This window comes from Engraulis encrasicolus, chromosome 13 (assembly GCF_034702125.1).
Source record: "Engraulis encrasicolus isolate BLACKSEA-1 chromosome 13, IST_EnEncr_1.0, whole genome shotgun sequence".
Taxonomy (NCBI): Eukaryota; Metazoa; Chordata; class Actinopteri; order Clupeiformes; family Engraulidae; genus Engraulis; species Engraulis encrasicolus.
Window position 1 is genome coordinate 18,203,677 of NC_085869.1, and position 18,454 is coordinate 18,222,130.

General features: G+C 40.4%; 1 protein-coding gene across 1 annotated transcript in view; it reads right to left on the minus strand.

The window, feature by feature from the left end:
• uggt2 (UDP-glucose glycoprotein glucosyltransferase 2) overlaps positions 1-18,454 on the minus strand; it is a 61,713-nt gene that overhangs the window by 42,045 nt on the left and 1,214 nt on the right. Inside the window, exons 4-18 of the mRNA XM_063213313.1 lie at positions 18,316-18,446; positions 17,866-17,978; positions 16,398-16,575; positions 10,312-10,408; positions 10,128-10,200; positions 7,960-8,060; positions 7,066-7,165; positions 6,688-6,748; positions 4,802-4,893; positions 4,066-4,216; positions 2,433-2,552; positions 1,997-2,082; positions 1,760-1,895; positions 1,318-1,449; positions 450-614 (exon numbers count right to left, since the gene is read on the minus strand). Coding sequence (XP_063069383.1) covers positions 450-614; positions 1,318-1,449; positions 1,760-1,895; positions 1,997-2,082; positions 2,433-2,552; positions 4,066-4,216; positions 4,802-4,893; positions 6,688-6,748; positions 7,066-7,165; positions 7,960-8,060; positions 10,128-10,200; positions 10,312-10,408; positions 16,398-16,575; positions 17,866-17,978; positions 18,316-18,446 — 1,736 coding nt within the window. The remainder of the gene's footprint in view (positions 1-449; positions 615-1,317; positions 1,450-1,759; positions 1,896-1,996; positions 2,083-2,432; positions 2,553-4,065; positions 4,217-4,801; positions 4,894-6,687; positions 6,749-7,065; positions 7,166-7,959; positions 8,061-10,127; positions 10,201-10,311; positions 10,409-16,397; positions 16,576-17,865; positions 17,979-18,315; positions 18,447-18,454) is intronic.

Sequence of the window (18,454 nt, forward strand, 5' to 3'; positions counted from 1 at the left end):
TGAGACATTTAATTGAGAATTAACTCACTTCAATTCTGAATAAATGTTAATTCCGCTTTGAAAACGTCATGTAAACACCTCACAATTCGGAATTAAATTAAAGATAAAAGGAAACTCGACGGAACTACGGTATTGAATTCTGAATTATTCCTTCGGAATCAAAAAACGTCATGTACCGTAGCAACTGACCCTTCAGCACGTCCAAGTAGTAGTAGTAGCCTTTATTGTCCGCAAGGCTCCTTCTCACCACACGGGGTGCAGTTGCCGCAGGAGCAGCGCCCATAAGAACACCCCATCAACCCACCTGTACATTACATGCACAATACTGTCGACAAGGGAAGGGAGGGGTAAGGTAAACATGGACCAGGCAGGTAAACAGGCTGCATTGAGAAAGCATAATGACAACATAGGGAGAGGAGAGGGGGGAAAGTCTCCATGTAATGTCCTACCATGAAGACGGCTCTCTGGAAGAAGTTGGTGGTGTCCATGATGCGCTGCAGCAGTATGGTCTCCAGCTCCTCCGGCTCCATCTCCTCCTCCTTCAGGGGCACGCCGTTGAAGAGGCCCACAGGCAGGGAGCCCAAGCCTGTCTTCCTGTAGAACAACCCGCCCTCCTGACAAGAAAAAAAGACATGCTGGTGTCACTGGTAATACAGATAATATGCAGATAATAATACAGATTATATACATCCTCAAAATGAAATGTGTATGTATGTATGTATGTAATGTAAATGTACCAATATTTATACTAATTTCAAATGTATGAGCACTGACTTGTTTTAAACAGGCTGGTGTCACTGACCCCAGATAATATTACATTACATTACATTTAGAGGACACTTTTGACCAAACTGACTTACAAGGATGTTCAAGCAAGTACAGAGTAAGGGGTCAGTACAGAGAACAGCGGTATACAGATAGAGAGCTGAGAAGTAGTGGATGACCTATGAAACGTAGTGCAGGTTAGTACCCATGATCAGGGGTGAGGAGAGTTAGTTACGTATGTTATGCAGGGGAGCTCTCTCAGAAGAGATAAGCATCCTCTACAAAGTGATATGCATACTCAAAATGAACGATAGGAATATTAATGTGTCAATATTATTACTACTTTCAAATTTATAAGCACTGAGTTGTTTTAAACAGGCTGTCTTTCAAGCACCTTGGCAAAAGTTCTGCATCAGATTTAAACCATATGCTACTGTATTCCACGCTGCCTGAGCAGCAAAGCCGAAAAGTCTTGGCAGGATTTTTTTTTGAGGATGAAAGAGAATACTACTGCAGGTAAAAGACAAAGAGCCATTTAAATTGCTATGATACCCTTCGCCTTTCATCGTAATCTGACTCCACTCCCAGGATCTTGGCAGCGTTGGCTTTGGGAAATTTCCTCTTCAAATAGGCAGACACGGTCTCCGCAGACAGCGTCTCCCCCACGTCCACTTTGTTGTACATCTGCAAAGTGCAAAAGAGGGTCACTGCAGCTTCACCTATCAGTCTTCATTAGATCAAGAACACAGCTGATAACCATGACTGATGTCTGAGGAAAGGAAGATGCCCGGGGCAACGTTGTTGTCAGTCCACTTAAATAAAAATCCAAGACAGCCGACCCCCCTTGATGGGCCTGCAGGCAAGCGGAGCTGTCCGGAGGGGCGAATTTAAGCCCAAACAATGTGGTTAAAATAAATAATTGTAGAATAAGTTGAGCTGTGATCATCATTCCAGTCACACAAGCATCAAAAGAGCTGTGGGATTAGATACTCACTGATATCATGGACAAGAAGGCCTGGGATATATCATACTCCTCTTCAATGTAGCTCCAAAGCCTGCAAAATGCTACTCCAGCATCTGAGAATCCGTCAACTTTGTCATCTGTATTGACCACAAATACGAATCCGATCCTTAAAAAAAAAAAGAATGACAAGGACATGAGCAACACTTTAAAAAATGAAATTGAGGCACATATGGAAATAAATGTCTGGCAGTGAAGCAAGAAACCTACCTGAGTGGAATTTTGTGTTTGTAAAAAAGCTCAGCGAGTTTGACCAGCTCAGCGCTGTCTTCTTGAGTGGGGTCGAGAAACAAAACCTTATTTTTAGGGAGGAAAAAAAAGATTAAGATTAGACACAAGACATATCACTCTGTCTGCAAAAAAAAGTGAATTATGATTCCAACAATTTCGCATACGGGGCAAAACTTGCATTAAAAAATACATTATCACACCATTAAAGCTGAAACATGTACGTATAACAAAGGAGAATGCAGTGCCATGCAGTTTTACTTGCGAAGGCCAGGGGTGCATTTCTCGAAAGCATAGTTGCTAAGTACGGTACCTACTTTGTTAGTTGCAGTGCAATTTCCCATTGGCAACTACCCAAGTTGCTAACTAGCTGAAAACTTTGCTTTCGAGAAACACACCCCTGTACTGCATCTCTCACCAGACTGAAGAAGTTGCGGCGTATCTGACGGATGACACCGGGGAACGTGGCCCTCAGAAGCTCCTGGATGCCCGAAGGCCATGACTGATACATGGAGTCGCTCTCGATGTCATTAACCCACTGCCAGACAGACAGAAATGAAAGACTCAGACACAGGATGAAAAGATCACTTGCACTGACATTGGCCTTTATTCCTATGAACTGCATGTGGTTCTAGTTCACAAAAGCACAGTAGTTTGCAAAGATACAGAACATCTTTTTTGTGCTACTACCAACCTCTTGCTCCCACAGAGTGTAATGTCTTTATATGCGTATGATATCCCTACATGCTGTCTCTAATACTGGAGTCTGTTTCTTCTATTGCAGGATTTCTAACCATCACACATTGTACATTTACGTAAATATTAACTACCATGTGCTGCTATAGATCAGTGATTCTCAAAGTGTGGTCCGGGGACCACTAGTGGTCCGCGACAGAGCTCAGGTGGTCCGCGAGGGGATTTCTACTTTTCCAAGATAAGCTAGCAGCAGGCTATATTTGTAACATTTTCATGTTTTCAACACAATAAGACAGGCTTATAATGTGAAAAAAGTAAGTGATCTGCATAAAAATTAGCAGTGTCAAATTAGCATCCATCAACTGCCAATTCAGTTGACAGGTGGTCCCCGATATTTTTTGGGGGGGACAAAGTGGTCCTCGGTCTGAAAAAGTTTGAGAAACGCTGCTATAGATATTACATTTGCTTTTTTGAAAAACTGGGAACAATACTACAGAAACAACAATACTAATGACAAAATCCGTGGAAGAAATTCTTGATATTACATGCTACAACTGTGAAGGTTAGAGCATCGCTGAGTGGGTAACAAGAGTGAGTACAGAACAGGTAGGTAGCCAAATCATCCATTACAGAATAGGCTATCAGCAAAAACAGCAGCCAGATCTTGAACATCGCAGCAGTTTCTCACAACAAGAAGAAGCCCCATTTGGCAAACTAACAATCTATCCATTTGCACATGCTTCAAGGCTTGGCTCAACAAAGGACCCAGCCAGCCAGCACATTGTTTTTTTTAGCGGTTACATCTTTTAGGTGCATTCAAGATTCAAATGGACTGTTCCTTTTCCTTTGTTTTCTTGCTTTTATGTTTATTTAGATGTTTAGCTAAGAGACTGTTTAGACTGTTAGATAAAAGCAAGACAATTACCCTAAACTTTAAGGTAGCGCATGTCATATTTTTAGTAGTTTATTTCCAGAATACATGTATGCTGCCCATTCAAAAATTTTGTGTTTTCCATGAATATTTACCACCACTATCAATGCATTGTTTATGACATGGAAATCCACACTTTAAGGTGGATCTTCTCCATATCCGCCATTTTGAATTGCTAGCAATAGACATCTCTGATTGCAAAATGTACTATACTTAGTTTGGTTAGTGCAGTAAATATTAGTTTATTACTTAATTAGTAAATATTCATGAAAGTATAACATTGGGGAATGGGCAGCATAGTTGCAATGCCTACTCTGGCCACCATCCTACATACTCTACCTTTAATGTAATGTTGGTATCTTTAGTGGAATTCATTCATTTGTGTCTCACTCTGTGTCTGTCTCTGCAGGCTTTTAGTACTCACCGCGATGGCAGAGTGTCGTATATCCAGGGCATAGCTGTCCTCCACCGCGTTCTTGGGCAAGCGCAGAAACTTGCCCACCTGGTCCCCTTTGATGCCCAGGTTATGGAGGCCCTCCAGGACCCGAGCCTCCCCTCGCACCACGTCCAAGATGCTGCAGTCAGGGGAGACGGGAGAGCAGTGATGTTACACACAACACACACTCACACACACACACACACACACCAACTGAGTTGCACACACACACACACACACACACACACACACACACACACACACACACACACACACACACACACACACACACACACACACACACACACACACACACACACACTCAGAGTTGCTCCTGGCGGTGTTGCAGTCAGACAACAAGCGCCTGGTAAAGGCACAACACATCAAACGCTCTGTGTGTCAGTATGTGTGTGCGTGTGTTTGTGTGTGTGTGTGTGTGTGTGTGTGTGTGTGTGTACGTGTGTATGTTTTGTGTGTGTGTGTGTGTGTGTGTGTGTGTGTGTGTGTGTGTGTGTGTGTGTGTGTGTGTGTGTGTGTGTGTGTGTGTGTGTGTGTGTGTGTGTGCGTGCATTTGCGCGCGCACGTGCGTGTGTGTGTGTGCATGTGTGCATGGCTCTGTGCCACGCTGTGATTTTTTTCTTTAAACTCCAACCAAAAGTGGCTTGAAAGCTGGTGGGGCTGAGAGCCGCTGTGCTGTGCGGGTGGGGTCCAGCTGTGCGGCTACCTGAAGGGGTTGTGGACGTCCAGATCAATGTGGATGCCGTTAATGAAGAGCGCCGCGTCTCCCGGGTGGAGGCCCATGCTGTCGCTCAGACGCTGCACAACACACACAGACACAGACACAGACACAGACACACACACGCACACGCACACGCACACACACACACACGCACACGCACACAGACGCACACGCACACGCACACAGGCTAGTCTCAGACACAGACCAGATAACAAGAGCGAGCGCCCACCAGGTCGCACACAACACAAGTGACAAAAATACTAAAATTTGAATGAGTTAGAAAATAAAATAAAAAAAATACAGCAGCACACGCTGAGCCGGGATTGTGTTCGATATGTAATCTAAACTTCATGCTGTTCCACCAGCAGACAAAGAAATCTATCAATACCAAATGTGTTTCGTGTACCGTTCACACACACAGAACACACTTGGAAATGCAAGCCCTGTTCCCGCTGATATGCATTCGCAAAAGTGTATCCAGCAGCACTGCAAATAAACACTGGAAGAATTATAATGAATGATTACAAAGCATCTAACGATTTTGGAGTGAAAAGTGAAAGTGAAAGAGAAAGTTTAATGAAAGTGAAAGTGTGTCTCTTCAATGCTAAATCCATGACTACGCCGCAAGATATACTGTATATTCACGACGAAAACAACAGAGCTTTAGTGTGTTGCACACAGTTGCATGAAAGTCCAAATGAATATTGTTATTTTGGAAGAGGTAACAGAATCCTACCGCTCAGAGAGACACAATCTTTCCCCCTGAACAAAAACTAATTTACACTGAGTTGTTGCAGACTCAAAGGATGGAAGACCAATAACTGACTGAGTTCCAGCCAAATCATTACAGATTGTGCATACAAGTGCCTTCGCACAAAATGATTATGCTTTGGTAAAACTAAAAAATAACCAGAAATGCACTCAGAGAGTGCAGACCTCCGCCAAGGAAGCTGTTTGATAAAACATCCGACTATGTTACGCCCTATTTCTTTCAAATGTTTCTGCCTTGTTTTGTGGAGTTAGATACTAGAATTTCAAAATTCGCCCTATCCCGCAATGGTGAAGAATCTTTTAAAAATTGTGATCGGATCACCACCAAAAATTGATCACTTGTTCCTTTAGTCCTTTCCAAAAAGTTCACAAGCCGTTCATAACTTTTTTAGTTATCCTGCTGACAGAGAGACAGACAAACAAACAGACAGACAAAAATACAGACAGACAAACCAACCCGCCCGAAAACATAACCTTGGCGGTAGTAAAAATTGTCAATCACTACGTTAACATGATGTTTTTAATTCCGAATTAATAATTCAGAATTAAATAGTTGTGTCGAGTTTACTTTGATCTTTCTTTTAATTTTGAATTAAGGTGTTTATATGACGTTTTCTATTCAGAATTTAAAGGTACACTGTGTGAGATTTTTAGTTGTTTATTTCCAGAATCCATGCTACCCGTTCACTAATGTAACCTTTTTCATGAATACTTACCACCACCATCAAATTTAAAGTATTCAGTATGACTGGAATAATTGCACTTTTTATACATGAAAATGGGGATCTTCTCCATGGTCCGCCATTTTGAATTTCCAAAAATAGCCATTTTTAGCTGCAAAAACGACTCTACTTGGACCATTCTAGGAAATATTTGTTTACTACTTAGTAAACTTTCATGTAAAGATCAAATTTGGCAATAGGCAGCACAGTTTCAATGAGCAGCATAGTTGCAGTACCTTTTTTGACCATTTCCTGCACAGTGTACCTTTAAGTCAGTTAATTCCAAATGAAATGTCTCATGTAAACGTAGCAAATGTGGCATCTGGCTACAACCCTGACACCATGACAGTCAGGTAGGTAGCGGATACAGGACTGTACCTTTTGGTTCTCTTCAATTTCTGTTCTCATTTCGTGGTTTACAGCCACCCGTGTCAGTGATCTGTGGGAACAGTAAAATACGTACAGTCACCATCAGCATTTCTCCGCGTCCCCAGAAGAGTAGTCAAATCCAAGTTTTAATCTCCAAAACCCCTCGCCGGGCCCTTCTGATGGTATATCTGCAGCTGACTCACGGTAAACCGAACACAACACTGACTCAGCATTCTCGGCTAATTTCTCATAAAGCCATAAACTGCCTCAAACTCACAGTCTAGCTATGAGTTACAGGGCTACAAAACATGAGGAAACACTCAGGCCAGCGCCGGTGAGGGAGAGAAGGAGAAAAGGAGAGAAGGAGAGAGAGAGCACTTTAATCACCTTGCTTTGCTGGGAAAGTTTTGACTCAAGTCCTGCATTAACTTGAGAGAGTCGAACTTAGGTGCGGAGATGATTCTGGACGCTGCCTGGAAGCTGAGATCTGAAGAGACGAGAGGAAGAGGGAACCACATTGTACTCACAGGACTGCTCTACATAACCAGCAAAGCCAATCCTCGAGGTAGCACACTCAGTCATTGAGCCTCGCAAAAGCATCTCACCATTAAGATAAAAGCTATTTGATTAAGTCTATTTGATTAAAGATATTTGATCATTTTGATTAAGTTGAGGGGATAACGAAATAAAACTGTTGTTAAGAGGAACAATAAAGAGCACCATTGTACCATTCCAACTAATACAGTAGCAACAGTTCTCACTTTAGCCATGGCTTCAGGTTATATTGAACCCCTCCTCATACAGCAGTCAGTATTCATGAATCCTCTACTTACAGAACGTCTGACAAATGTGCAACAGCTCACAGAGGGACTTAGTTAGGAATGATAATTAGTGTAATTCCACTGTTGATTTCAGCGGTCCAACTAAATCACAAGTCAATCAAAACCGCATTTGATGCCGCAAAAAGCCCCACAGAAAAAAAGTTGGTCACACTTTACTTGATGCCGGCGTCATATGGATGACATAATACTGTCATTATAGATGACATAATAGAGTCATGAGCGAGTCATAAACATGGTGTCAGTGTCATAAATGTTTTATGGTTATGAAAAGCTGTCTTTGCCATAACCGAATGTCACTTCATGGTAAACTCACACAATGTGTATGACATTGATGTTTGACACATGAATGACTGCATTATGACACTGTAATGACACTGTTATGTCAAGCGTATGACACCTGTGTCAAGTAAAGTGTTACCAAAAAGTTTCCCACACCTACCTTGCAGCTCCCACACCTTCAACGGGGCCATATCATTGCTGCTTTCCAGAAGGTGCTTCTTAAATTCTTTTAATTGGTCCTTCAAATCTGGGTGGGATTTCCTAAAGAAGGAAAAAGAAACGTTAGTGTCCATGGATGGATAAGACGTGCTTCAGGATGAAGGGAATTTAGTCATCAGTTGCAAACTTTGCAACAAAAGTGATTTTCAATTACTGGTAGTACAGGCCATTAACTGATCCCAAATTGGGGCTCATCTCCTTAGATACAGTCCCAGGAAAAAGTTTGTACACCCTTTGACATTTCTTACCTTTCTGTCAAAATTGGTCATAAAACATGGTCTGATCTTCCCGGAAATCACAAGAAGGAACAACCAGAGTCTGCTTTAACTAATTCAACCCAAACATTTACAAGTTTTCATATTTTCATTGGCCATAAGATGTAAACATTCACAGGACAGCAAGGCATAAGTAAGTACACCCTTGCATTCAATAGGTTTTAACCCTAAATTAGTCACAATAACCTCAACCAGATGTTTCCTGTAGTTGCAGATCAGATTCACAAAACAGTCTGGATGTATCTTGTTTCCCTGTTCTTTAGAAAATTGCCTCTCGTCAGCAAGGTTTGTGGGATGTCTGGAGTGCATAGCTTTCTTGACTTCATGCCATATAATCTCAATTGTTTTTTTGTCAGGGATTTGACTGGGCTATTCCAGAATGTGTATTTCATTATTATGAAGCCATTCTAAAGTCGATTTACTTCTAAAGTATGGGTTTTTGTCACATTTGAGCACCCATCCTCTTGTGTGCTTCAACTGTGAGACAGACTACCTCACTTTTTGCTGTAAAATATCTCGATAAACATCTGAGTTCATTGTTCCACTGATAATAGCAAACTGAAAAGGGCCTGAGGCAGCAAGGTAGCCGCACATAATGATGCTCCCGCCACCATACTCAAAGGTGGAGATGATGTTTTGGTGAAGGTGTGGTTCTCCAGTTCTCCTCCAAACATGACATTGTGTGTTCCCCTGAACAATTCAACTTTGGTTTCAACGTTGGTCTACAGAATATTTTGCAGTAATTCTATGAAGCATAAAAATGCTTTTTCGTAAACCTCAAAGGTGCAGCAATATTTTTTTGGACAGAAACCCCATTAATTTTAGATTGGCAGAATGAATCCCATTTTTAGCTATTCTTGGTTACATCTCCTCTTCTGAGTATGGTGGCGGGAGCATCATTATATGCGGCTACCTTGCTGCCTCAGGCCCTTGACAGTTTGCTATTATCAGTGGAACAATGCACTCAAGTTTATTGTGATATTTTACAGAAGAAATGTGAGGAAGTCTGTCACACAGTTGAAGCACACAAGAGTATGGGTCCTGAAATGTGACCTCAACCCATACTTTAGAAGCAAATCGACATTAGAATGGCTTCATAATAATGAAATACACATTGTGTAATAGCCCAGTCAAAGCCCTAACAAAAAACAATTGAGATTATATGGCATGAAGTCAAGAAAGCTATGCACTCCAGACATCCCACAAACCTTGCTGATGAGAGGCAGTTCTCTAAAGAAGAGGGAGACAAGATACAAACAGATTGTTTTGTTAATCTGATCTGCAACTACAGGACAAGTCTGGTTGATGATATTGAAACTAACTGAGGGTCAAAACCTACTTAATGCAAGGGTGTACTTACTTACGCACTGCTATCCTGTGAATGTTATGGCCTTATGACCAATAAAAAATTGATAACATGTAAATGTTTGGGTGGAATTAATTAAAGCAGACTCTGATTGTTCCTTCTTGAGATTTCCGGGAAGATCAGACCATGTTTTATGATCAATTTTGACAGAAATGTAAGAAATTTCAAAGGGTGTACAAACTTTTTCCTGGGACTGTATATTTAATCCACCTCATTGCAGACCGTTTCTGACAAAAAAGGAGTTTGAATGTTGGATGTGTGCCAATGGTGTTGTTATGTCCAAGCGTATATGAAGCAAATAAAGTCGATCTGTGAAATATATTGGTGCCAAAAAGAACTTTCAACTTCAGATGTGGGAAAACACATGAGGATGACTTTCTTTCCCCAACATATTGTTCAGCCCTACTTCCAATCCAAAATCATCAGATTATTTATTTCTACATCAATAATATGAACATGTTTGCTCACTTGAGTTTTCCAAAAAGAAAACCTTGAACCTCGTCCGCATCATCATCCCCACCGTCTGCTTCGGATTTAGCCTCTGAAAACAGAACCAAGCAAAACAATGACATGATGAAAAGAAAAGAGGGTTCCCTTCAGTTTATTCATCAAGTATTCATAATGGTCTTAAATAATAGCTGGGCTAATGCACCTTTGACTTGGGTATCATCAACAGCCTTGTATTCTGTACTTTTAATGGCCAGTTCAACGCCATAGCCAGACAGGAGCATCTTTCTTGGCTTTGGTTCCTGTCGGGGACAGAAAACAGCATAGGCAAATGGAGATTATAATTCCAGTGATTGACGTGAAAGTAAAAAAAGGCAGAATAAATAGATGGTGTGACTTTCACACAATGAATCCAACATAGTGAGTAAGTTTCTTTTGTAAATGACAAGGACTCCGGATAATTACTTAGATTATAACTACTGTACAGTAGGCTATAGCAGTTTCCCCAAAGTACTTAATACATCTAACATTGTAGACAGTTTAATACAGAACTACTCTGGGCTATTTACAAGACAAATCCAGAAATGACCCACGAAAATAGAAATGACTGCTTCTCATGATTGTTAAGGGAGATATGCCAAAGACCGCTCGCAAGTGACTGTCCACAATCTGAATCAAATTTATAAAATAGGAAACTGTTACTTTTTATTTGTACAACTGTAGCTGTACCAAACTCACTATGTAATCTTGGGATAATGTGAAAGCTACTCAGTACATGGCACTGTAAGAGCAATGACCATAATGGATTTAAGAGAAAAAAGTTACTGGAAGATTAGAACTGCGCTCATCCAGCACAAGCCGTCTGGCTCTGCCATCCAGTCGCTCTAGGTACTCCCAGTCAAGACTGTTCTCCGTTGTTGTACCCAAGTGGTGGAACGGTCTCCCAGAGGCAGCAAGACTAAGCACATCTCTTGCAGCCTTCAAGAAACAAGTAAAGGCCTTCCTCTTTCAAGAGGAGCTACTAAACTAATGCTTGAGCTGGCCTAGCCCCAGGGCAGACTCTTGACATGATGTTTAGTTTAGTTTAGTTTAGTTTAGTGTGTGTGTGTGTGTGTGTGTGTGTGTGTGTGTGTGTGTGTGTGTGTGTGTGTGTGTGTGTGTGTGTGTGTGTGTGTGTGTGTGTGTGTGTGTGTGTGTGTGTGTGTGTGTGTGTACTCTTTATTAATTTAAAAAATAATAATAATAATAATAAAAAACTAACCCCTCTTTGCAACTGCACTTGTTCTGTATATTTCCTGTGCACTTTGTATTTGCTTATGATGTTGGCTTGATTATGTCCTCTTTTTTTGAAAGTCGCTTTGGTTATAAAGCGTCTGCCAAATGCAATGTAATGTAATGTAAAGATTACATCAGTCAGGGGATGTGAAACCTAATGCTGTCATAGTCTGATATGATGATTCAGGTGGTGCCGGGTCCATTTTAGGCCACCAAATGCAGTAGGTAAAATGTGCACTTCTGAAGTGGATATACAGCAAAGTTTAGAGCAAATCAGGGCCAAATGAAGGTGTGTGTTCAAAACTTCTGCACTAAAGAGGTAAACAATTCCGCTTTGTACTGTTTGTTAACGGTTGAGAGATTGTAATGTATTTTGAAAATGAGAATAATTAAGCGGTATAAAATGGAATACAAACTTCAAAGGGCAAATACATGAAAATGCATGTGTGCGCATTGCAATTGGCTTTTGCTTTAATTGTCCGTGTTGTGTTTTTAGTCCATCAAACACTTGAATGTAATATTTTTGGTTTATTGATCTACCCAATAAATCAAAAGAATGCTCTTATAGAAAGACCCATTTCACACCAAGATAGAGGGATAGATGTCTTTACAGTATTGTCCCCAAGCAGATATTTGTTTTCAACAACATTAAAAACTGAGACTGGACACTGTCAACATATCAGGGGTGCGTTTCCCGAAACCATTAGTTGCTAAACTACTACTTTGCTGTTTCCAATGCAATTTACCATTGGCAACAACCCAAGTTGCTAGCTGTCTAACAAGTAAGTACACTTTCAAGAAATGCACCCCAGACTTTTAGTCATTACATTACATTGCACTTAGCTGACGCTTTCATTTTATTCAAAGCGACTCACAGTTATTATTTTCAGGGTGTTGGTTACAGTCCCTGGAGCAATGTGGGTTAGGTGCCTTGCTCAAGGGCACTTCAGCCATGGATGGAGATGCTGGGAGCGGTCTGGAGGGATTCGAACCTGCAACCCCTAGATTGAAAGACCAACTCTCTAACCACTAGGCCACGGCTGCCCTACACTGCATAGCAAAACCCTAGTCACACTGCATAAGCAAACCCCTAGTAACAGCCAACACTATAGAGTGCCTTTACAAACGGGATTGTAAGTGTCCATACAATTCCTAATGCTGAGAGCACAAAGACGATGCATGCCCTGCAAGAAGACAATGCAAGAAGATGCATGCCCTGAACAACAATTTTATGGTGGGGAGGAGTGTGTTCATTTCAGCTGTGCCATGATATAAAAAAACGCTCTGGCCAAAATAAATTCCTGGTAATTGAAAACGGTTTGAAGAAGACTAAAAAGTTGGGGGGGGGGGGGTCGTCTGTGGTGGTGCACTTGCAGGCATGGCAGCAAACACCTCAATAAACTGGAGCAACCTTGAGTGTAAAACCTTGACTGCTTCAATGACGGTAAAAAACAGCCCAGTATGCCCTGGCCTGTCCAATCTGCTGCTGCTGCAACTGCAGAATGCAGAGTCATTGATTGGCTGAGAGAGGGTAAGGCAGCTGGCAACCATGACTTCTGGAATGCCCTTTATGAAACCTGGGGATGTGGACTAAAAAAGATCACTTTCAAATCTAGAGACACAAAAGTATCAGCACCGTGGGCTTACATAACATAATAAGTCCGAAATAATGCTCGTAAAACTAATACATTTTAAACAGCTACTTCAATGGGCAAACAAAGCCTACAGGCAACAGATATTAAACAAGTACGGTACACTCTCATTATGTTTGCAAGGGCACGGTGATGGGATCTGAAATGTCAATATATGATTTTTCATCTAAATGAGTCACCATATTGATTTAATTAAAAATTTGGTGACACGCCCAATTTCATTCGATCACTTCTATATCTGTCATCTGCTTGACTTTGAAAATGTAGCCTGCAAAGATAAAATGCAAGCCCACGCTGATCCACGTCATCACACTCGAGCCTTTGGAAACTATGGCCACAGCTGAAGCCTATTACAGTACAAGTCAACATGATCAACGTGATACAACAACAATGAATGTAGTAAAACATCTGCCAGGAATGTTTTCTAAAATCTCTCTCTTCCACCCAGTGTGTGCTGTTCATCTCTTGTACTCTCTGGTCTTTACACTGTGATTACCTCTGCAGCTCAGTTGCTGCTCATCACTTGGATTTCTTGTACACCTTCTTGCACTGACACTTCTCCATCCGACGTGCTTTCAGAAAATGAGGACTCCAGGCTCTTCTAATGATTTACCACTTAACTTAACCTGGTTTACTGCTGAACCAGCTTCTTAGTATAGGCCCCTGGACTTAAAGTGTGTTCTATGTCGGCTGTTGTCTTCCTGTCTGCGTAGCTGCAATTTACTGTAGTCTGTGTTATCTGCTGTCTGGCTGTCTGTCTGCACGCTTGCACCCTTGGACAAATCTCTGCTACCTTGTTGTTGGTCTGTGTTCCTGAAGTTTGTATATGTCTTTATAGCATAGTACCGGTAGCTTTTGTAGCTCTATTGGTACATTATTTATAAATGTATACATTTATACTGTTCATATGGGTAGATGACGTGACGTGTAAATTTTGCTGTCGCAGGCTCTTAAAATTAAGTAAATTCATGCTTTCAAAATTGTCAATGCTTTAAATGATTAAACTAATGTCGTTGTTGTGAAAAAGTAATGTGTAATAAATCCAGAGCTTAAATAAGTATACTTAATTTTGAGTCAAATGTCACATTTGTCCTATGGTGTGACTGAGGCAAGCCTGGTTCTCCATATTAAAACATTTTTAAATAAATAATCAAAGCTCAGTCATTTGTCTAAACAACCCTGGCATGTTTTTCAAGGTGTCTATTTTAGCAAGTGGTAATGCTTAATTTTTTCCCTTTTTTTCTGAGACCGTATGGACTTATGAAACTTTGTCGCAGAAAATAATGTCCTGTGGTGTGACATCATTTTTTGGTTAATTCTGTGGATAATTATCTATTGTTGAAGCTCCAGCGGTACATAAATTGTGACTTTAGACCCTTAAGAAGCCAATGGCAAGGGTGGACTTAAAATTTTTCTCTCAGAGTTCTTCAGTCAATCAATTATGTTTTGCTACCACAAGATGTTTTAGTTTTGTAGTCCTTTGGTGTGACAGCCATAAAATACATTTTGACAATAGTGTATATTTTTCATATTTTTTTCTTATGTAGATGTATGAAAATGCATCTTACTAAAGGTGAAATTGTATTTCAGTTGGCAACGACATGGCTTTAAATTAACTCAAAAGCTCAAAAGTCATATGGTGTGATGGTAAAAGTCCTATGGTGTGATGGTAAAAGTCCTATGGTGTGACACTTTGGAGTATCACACCAAAGGACAAACAGATCACACCAAAGGACTAGATATCTGATAAATAGATTTTAAAACAACTGGTAGTACATATTTTTTTATTTTGTTGTTTGACTAGATAAATATTGTGTATTCAAATTACTTATTCCTTTATTGGCCTTTGGAATTTATACTTTGATGCATTGTTGATGAATATTTGCTGTTGATTTTAGATACTGTCAAATGATATAAAATGTCATTAATGGTGCTTTGAAACCATAAAATATAACGGTAACAGTGAAGGAAAGATCAGTGAGAGAGTATATAGAGGAGTATAGATGAATAAAGTATGCTGTGGAGAGCTCAATATACAGCATAAATGTGCTGTCCAGCTTGAGATACCAAACAGGCACTGGCCACTACACACTACAGGTTCAATGGTGTGACAGTCATAGCATACCTACAAAAGTGTGATCTGCAGGTTACATTCAATGACCGCATGGCTGTCATTAAGAGTTACGATAGGCTGATAATCGACGATTCAAAGACTTATAAGTGTAAAGTGTAGGTCCATATTGACTACAACATTATATTATGATCAAAAGACAAAATAATCATGTTGATATATTTGTTTCTGGCTCAGTTTTGCATTTCTGTCCTTTAGCGTGACATGAATGTCCTACGGTGTGACATGTTTTAAACGCTCAAATATTTGTTTGAGCTAAACAATATGTTTGATAAACACTGAATATTGCATTAGGGAAGAACAAATTATCGTCCCTGAAAAGTTAGTATAAATTCGGACAATTTTGAACATTTAAAAGAAAGATATCCCTGTTTTTCCTGGAAGGTTTCTAATAATCTCACATCTAATGGGAAAAAAAATACTTAAATGGTAATTTCTCATTAAATTAAGACTTTAAAAAATTGCAATAAATATGAAGAGTGCAACAACGTTTATAAAACTCCATCAAACCATTTCTACATTACTTAATACTGTATATTTATTTCTTAACGTCACACCAAAGGACATATTTTCAGCAAATTGCTTTATCAACGTAAATAAATAATCAATGAATAGACCAACATTGTGACCACTTGGATTTTTTGAAAGATTAATTGCTGCACTACGTAGACATATACTTTTTTCCCTCATAAACAATGTTTTGTGAAAAAAATGTTTTTTACTGCCTATCCGTCATCTACCCATATATTTTGTGTGCACCTTGAAGGGAGGCTTAAAATCTCATTGTACTGAGTATAATGAAAACAAAGGCTTTCAATTCTATCCTATTCTAATATATTCTATTCTATTCTAAAAGCTGTGGTAAGTGTGCACATCCAGGCATTCAGGCGTTGGATCAAAGTTGCATCAAAGAAATGAAAAGCATCGCACAGTGATTCTGCTCCCAATTTTATTACATAAGATTTCTGTCTTCTTCAGGTGTGTCAAGAGAATTCTTATCTCCAGGGGGCGCTATGACTGAGTGGGCTAAGGTGCGTCGTGAGGCTAAAGCTAGGGAGCCAGGTTCGCCAACACTGAGGTAATTTTCAGATCCTTCCCCAAATCTCTCTCTCTCTATCCACTCATTTCATGTCACCATCCTCTACTGTCCGATCTCAATACATACCAAAACGTGCAAAAGAGCATTCTCTAACCTCAAAAAAAACCTTAAGGAACAATAGACAGAAAACTCACCGCTATGAAGTGACGAAGCACGTAAATGAGTTTGCCATCTCCAGCCTTTTCCGCGAGGACCTTGTGGAAAGTGTTAAACTTCTTGGTCCCAATCTCAGCATAGAGGATTGCCACTGGAAGATCTGTGCTGTTGACTCCAGGGAACTTGTGATCACTCTTGTACAGGTATGGCTTTGGCCTGTCAGATAAGATTTAGAAAAAATGAGGTATCGCACACCAGTAAGGTCTTTCTTGGGGTTCTGGCTTCTTGTGCATACAAATGTTTAAAGAAAATAAAGACAAAGCCACACACTCTGCTCCATGTTTCAATAAGCGATGTTCCGGCTGTCTGGTTTGAAGAAGGCCAGACGGCCGAAACGTCACTTCTTAGATTAACATGAAGTGAACTGTTTAGTACAGAAATAATGGGCGGCCCAGCCATGGTTCAATTGGCTGCGCACTGCACTGCTACACCGGCAACCCGGGTTCGATTCCGGTTTAAGGTAATTTGCAGAGCCTTCCCCATCTATCTCCCCACTTGCTTCCTGTCGCCTCTCAAACTGTCATGTCACAAATAAAGGTACAACCCCCCCCCCCCCCCCCCAAAAAAAAACAATTGGACATATTCAACTTCGTTGTCCAGATTGCTGTCTCACGTCACCTGCATAATATGCATCAAAAGCTGTCAAATCAAAAAGCTGTGCATACTATAAGCACCAGAGGTGTCAAAAGTAAAAGTCAAATTCAATATATAAGTACAACACAAACACGTGTTATTACATTGCTGTTACACCATTCCATTGTATCTAATGAGATGGACAAACTGTGTTGCTGAAAAACACTAAAAAACTAACAAGGACCCAACCCAAACTTGATCCAACCAGTGCAGAGTCAGCTGATTGGAAGACAGGTACACAAGTCTACTGGTTACTTAGATAAGTTACCTGTGTTGGAAGGAAACTGTGTTTCTTTTTTTACTTTTACTTTTGACACCTCTGATAATCACATCCAAACATCATGGCACTAAAACATTCCAAGCACAATAAAGCAGCTACTACTAGCTAGTCAGCTTTTTCACCACGAAAATAAGATCGGCTTGATATCCCAAAGTAATTTATTTCATAAGGAGCCTTTGACACACAGATTGCCATTGACGTAGTTCCAAAATAGTTCCAGGAAATGAGTGTTGAACACAGAAAATGCAGCAAAAAGGTAAATGTAATTAAAAGAAAAGAAAGCCGCTGCATATAATTAGTTAAATCTACAATGTCACCAACTGACTTGCTGTACCTCGGTTGTCTTGTCACAAGTTACAACTCTGAATTCCATGGCTCTAGTAGTGAGTAGGAACTAGAATTTTAAGGACACTTTATTAAAACAATTTGTACATAATGTGTACAATCAGATTATATTACACTCTTAAAATGTATAAAAGTAGATTAAAGAAAACAAACCAAAATAAACTAGGAACTAGGAAGTGATGCATTACCTGCCTGCGGCGGCCTTGAGGTGCTTCTTGAGGTCTTTGGTGCTGCAGGCGAGCTGGCCGTGTACCGAGACGAACGCAGAGCAACCCTCAGGGGGAGGCTCATCGCTGGCGATCTGAACAAGGTCAGACACAGACAAGCGGACAGCACGAAAGTAACAGATTAGCTTTCCCGGTATATATGACCAGGTGTTGACTGATGTAGTGTAACAATACATGGTTTTTTTTGTTTATAAACACTTTTTTTGTTTATAAACACGGTGGAGCAAGACACTGGCAGCCAACCATGTGAGCAAACCACGGTTTCCAACAATCAGAGGTTGAGTTGTGCACAGCCAGGGTCGTGCAGCCAGGGGAAAACCAAAAATGAGAACCCATGTATAATATTCTTGATAGGTATTCTTTGAGTTGTTTCATGAAATGCACATCTTAACTCAATTAATCACAACTCACTTGCTGGAATGCGTGGACAGCAGGCGAATACGCTCTCAATGAGAGAGCAAGTCTCAGGAGATTGACCTGAAGATCGGTCAAAAACTGGCCGGCTTTCTTTATAATGAGGTTGTAATATGATCTCACAGACTCTGTGGGT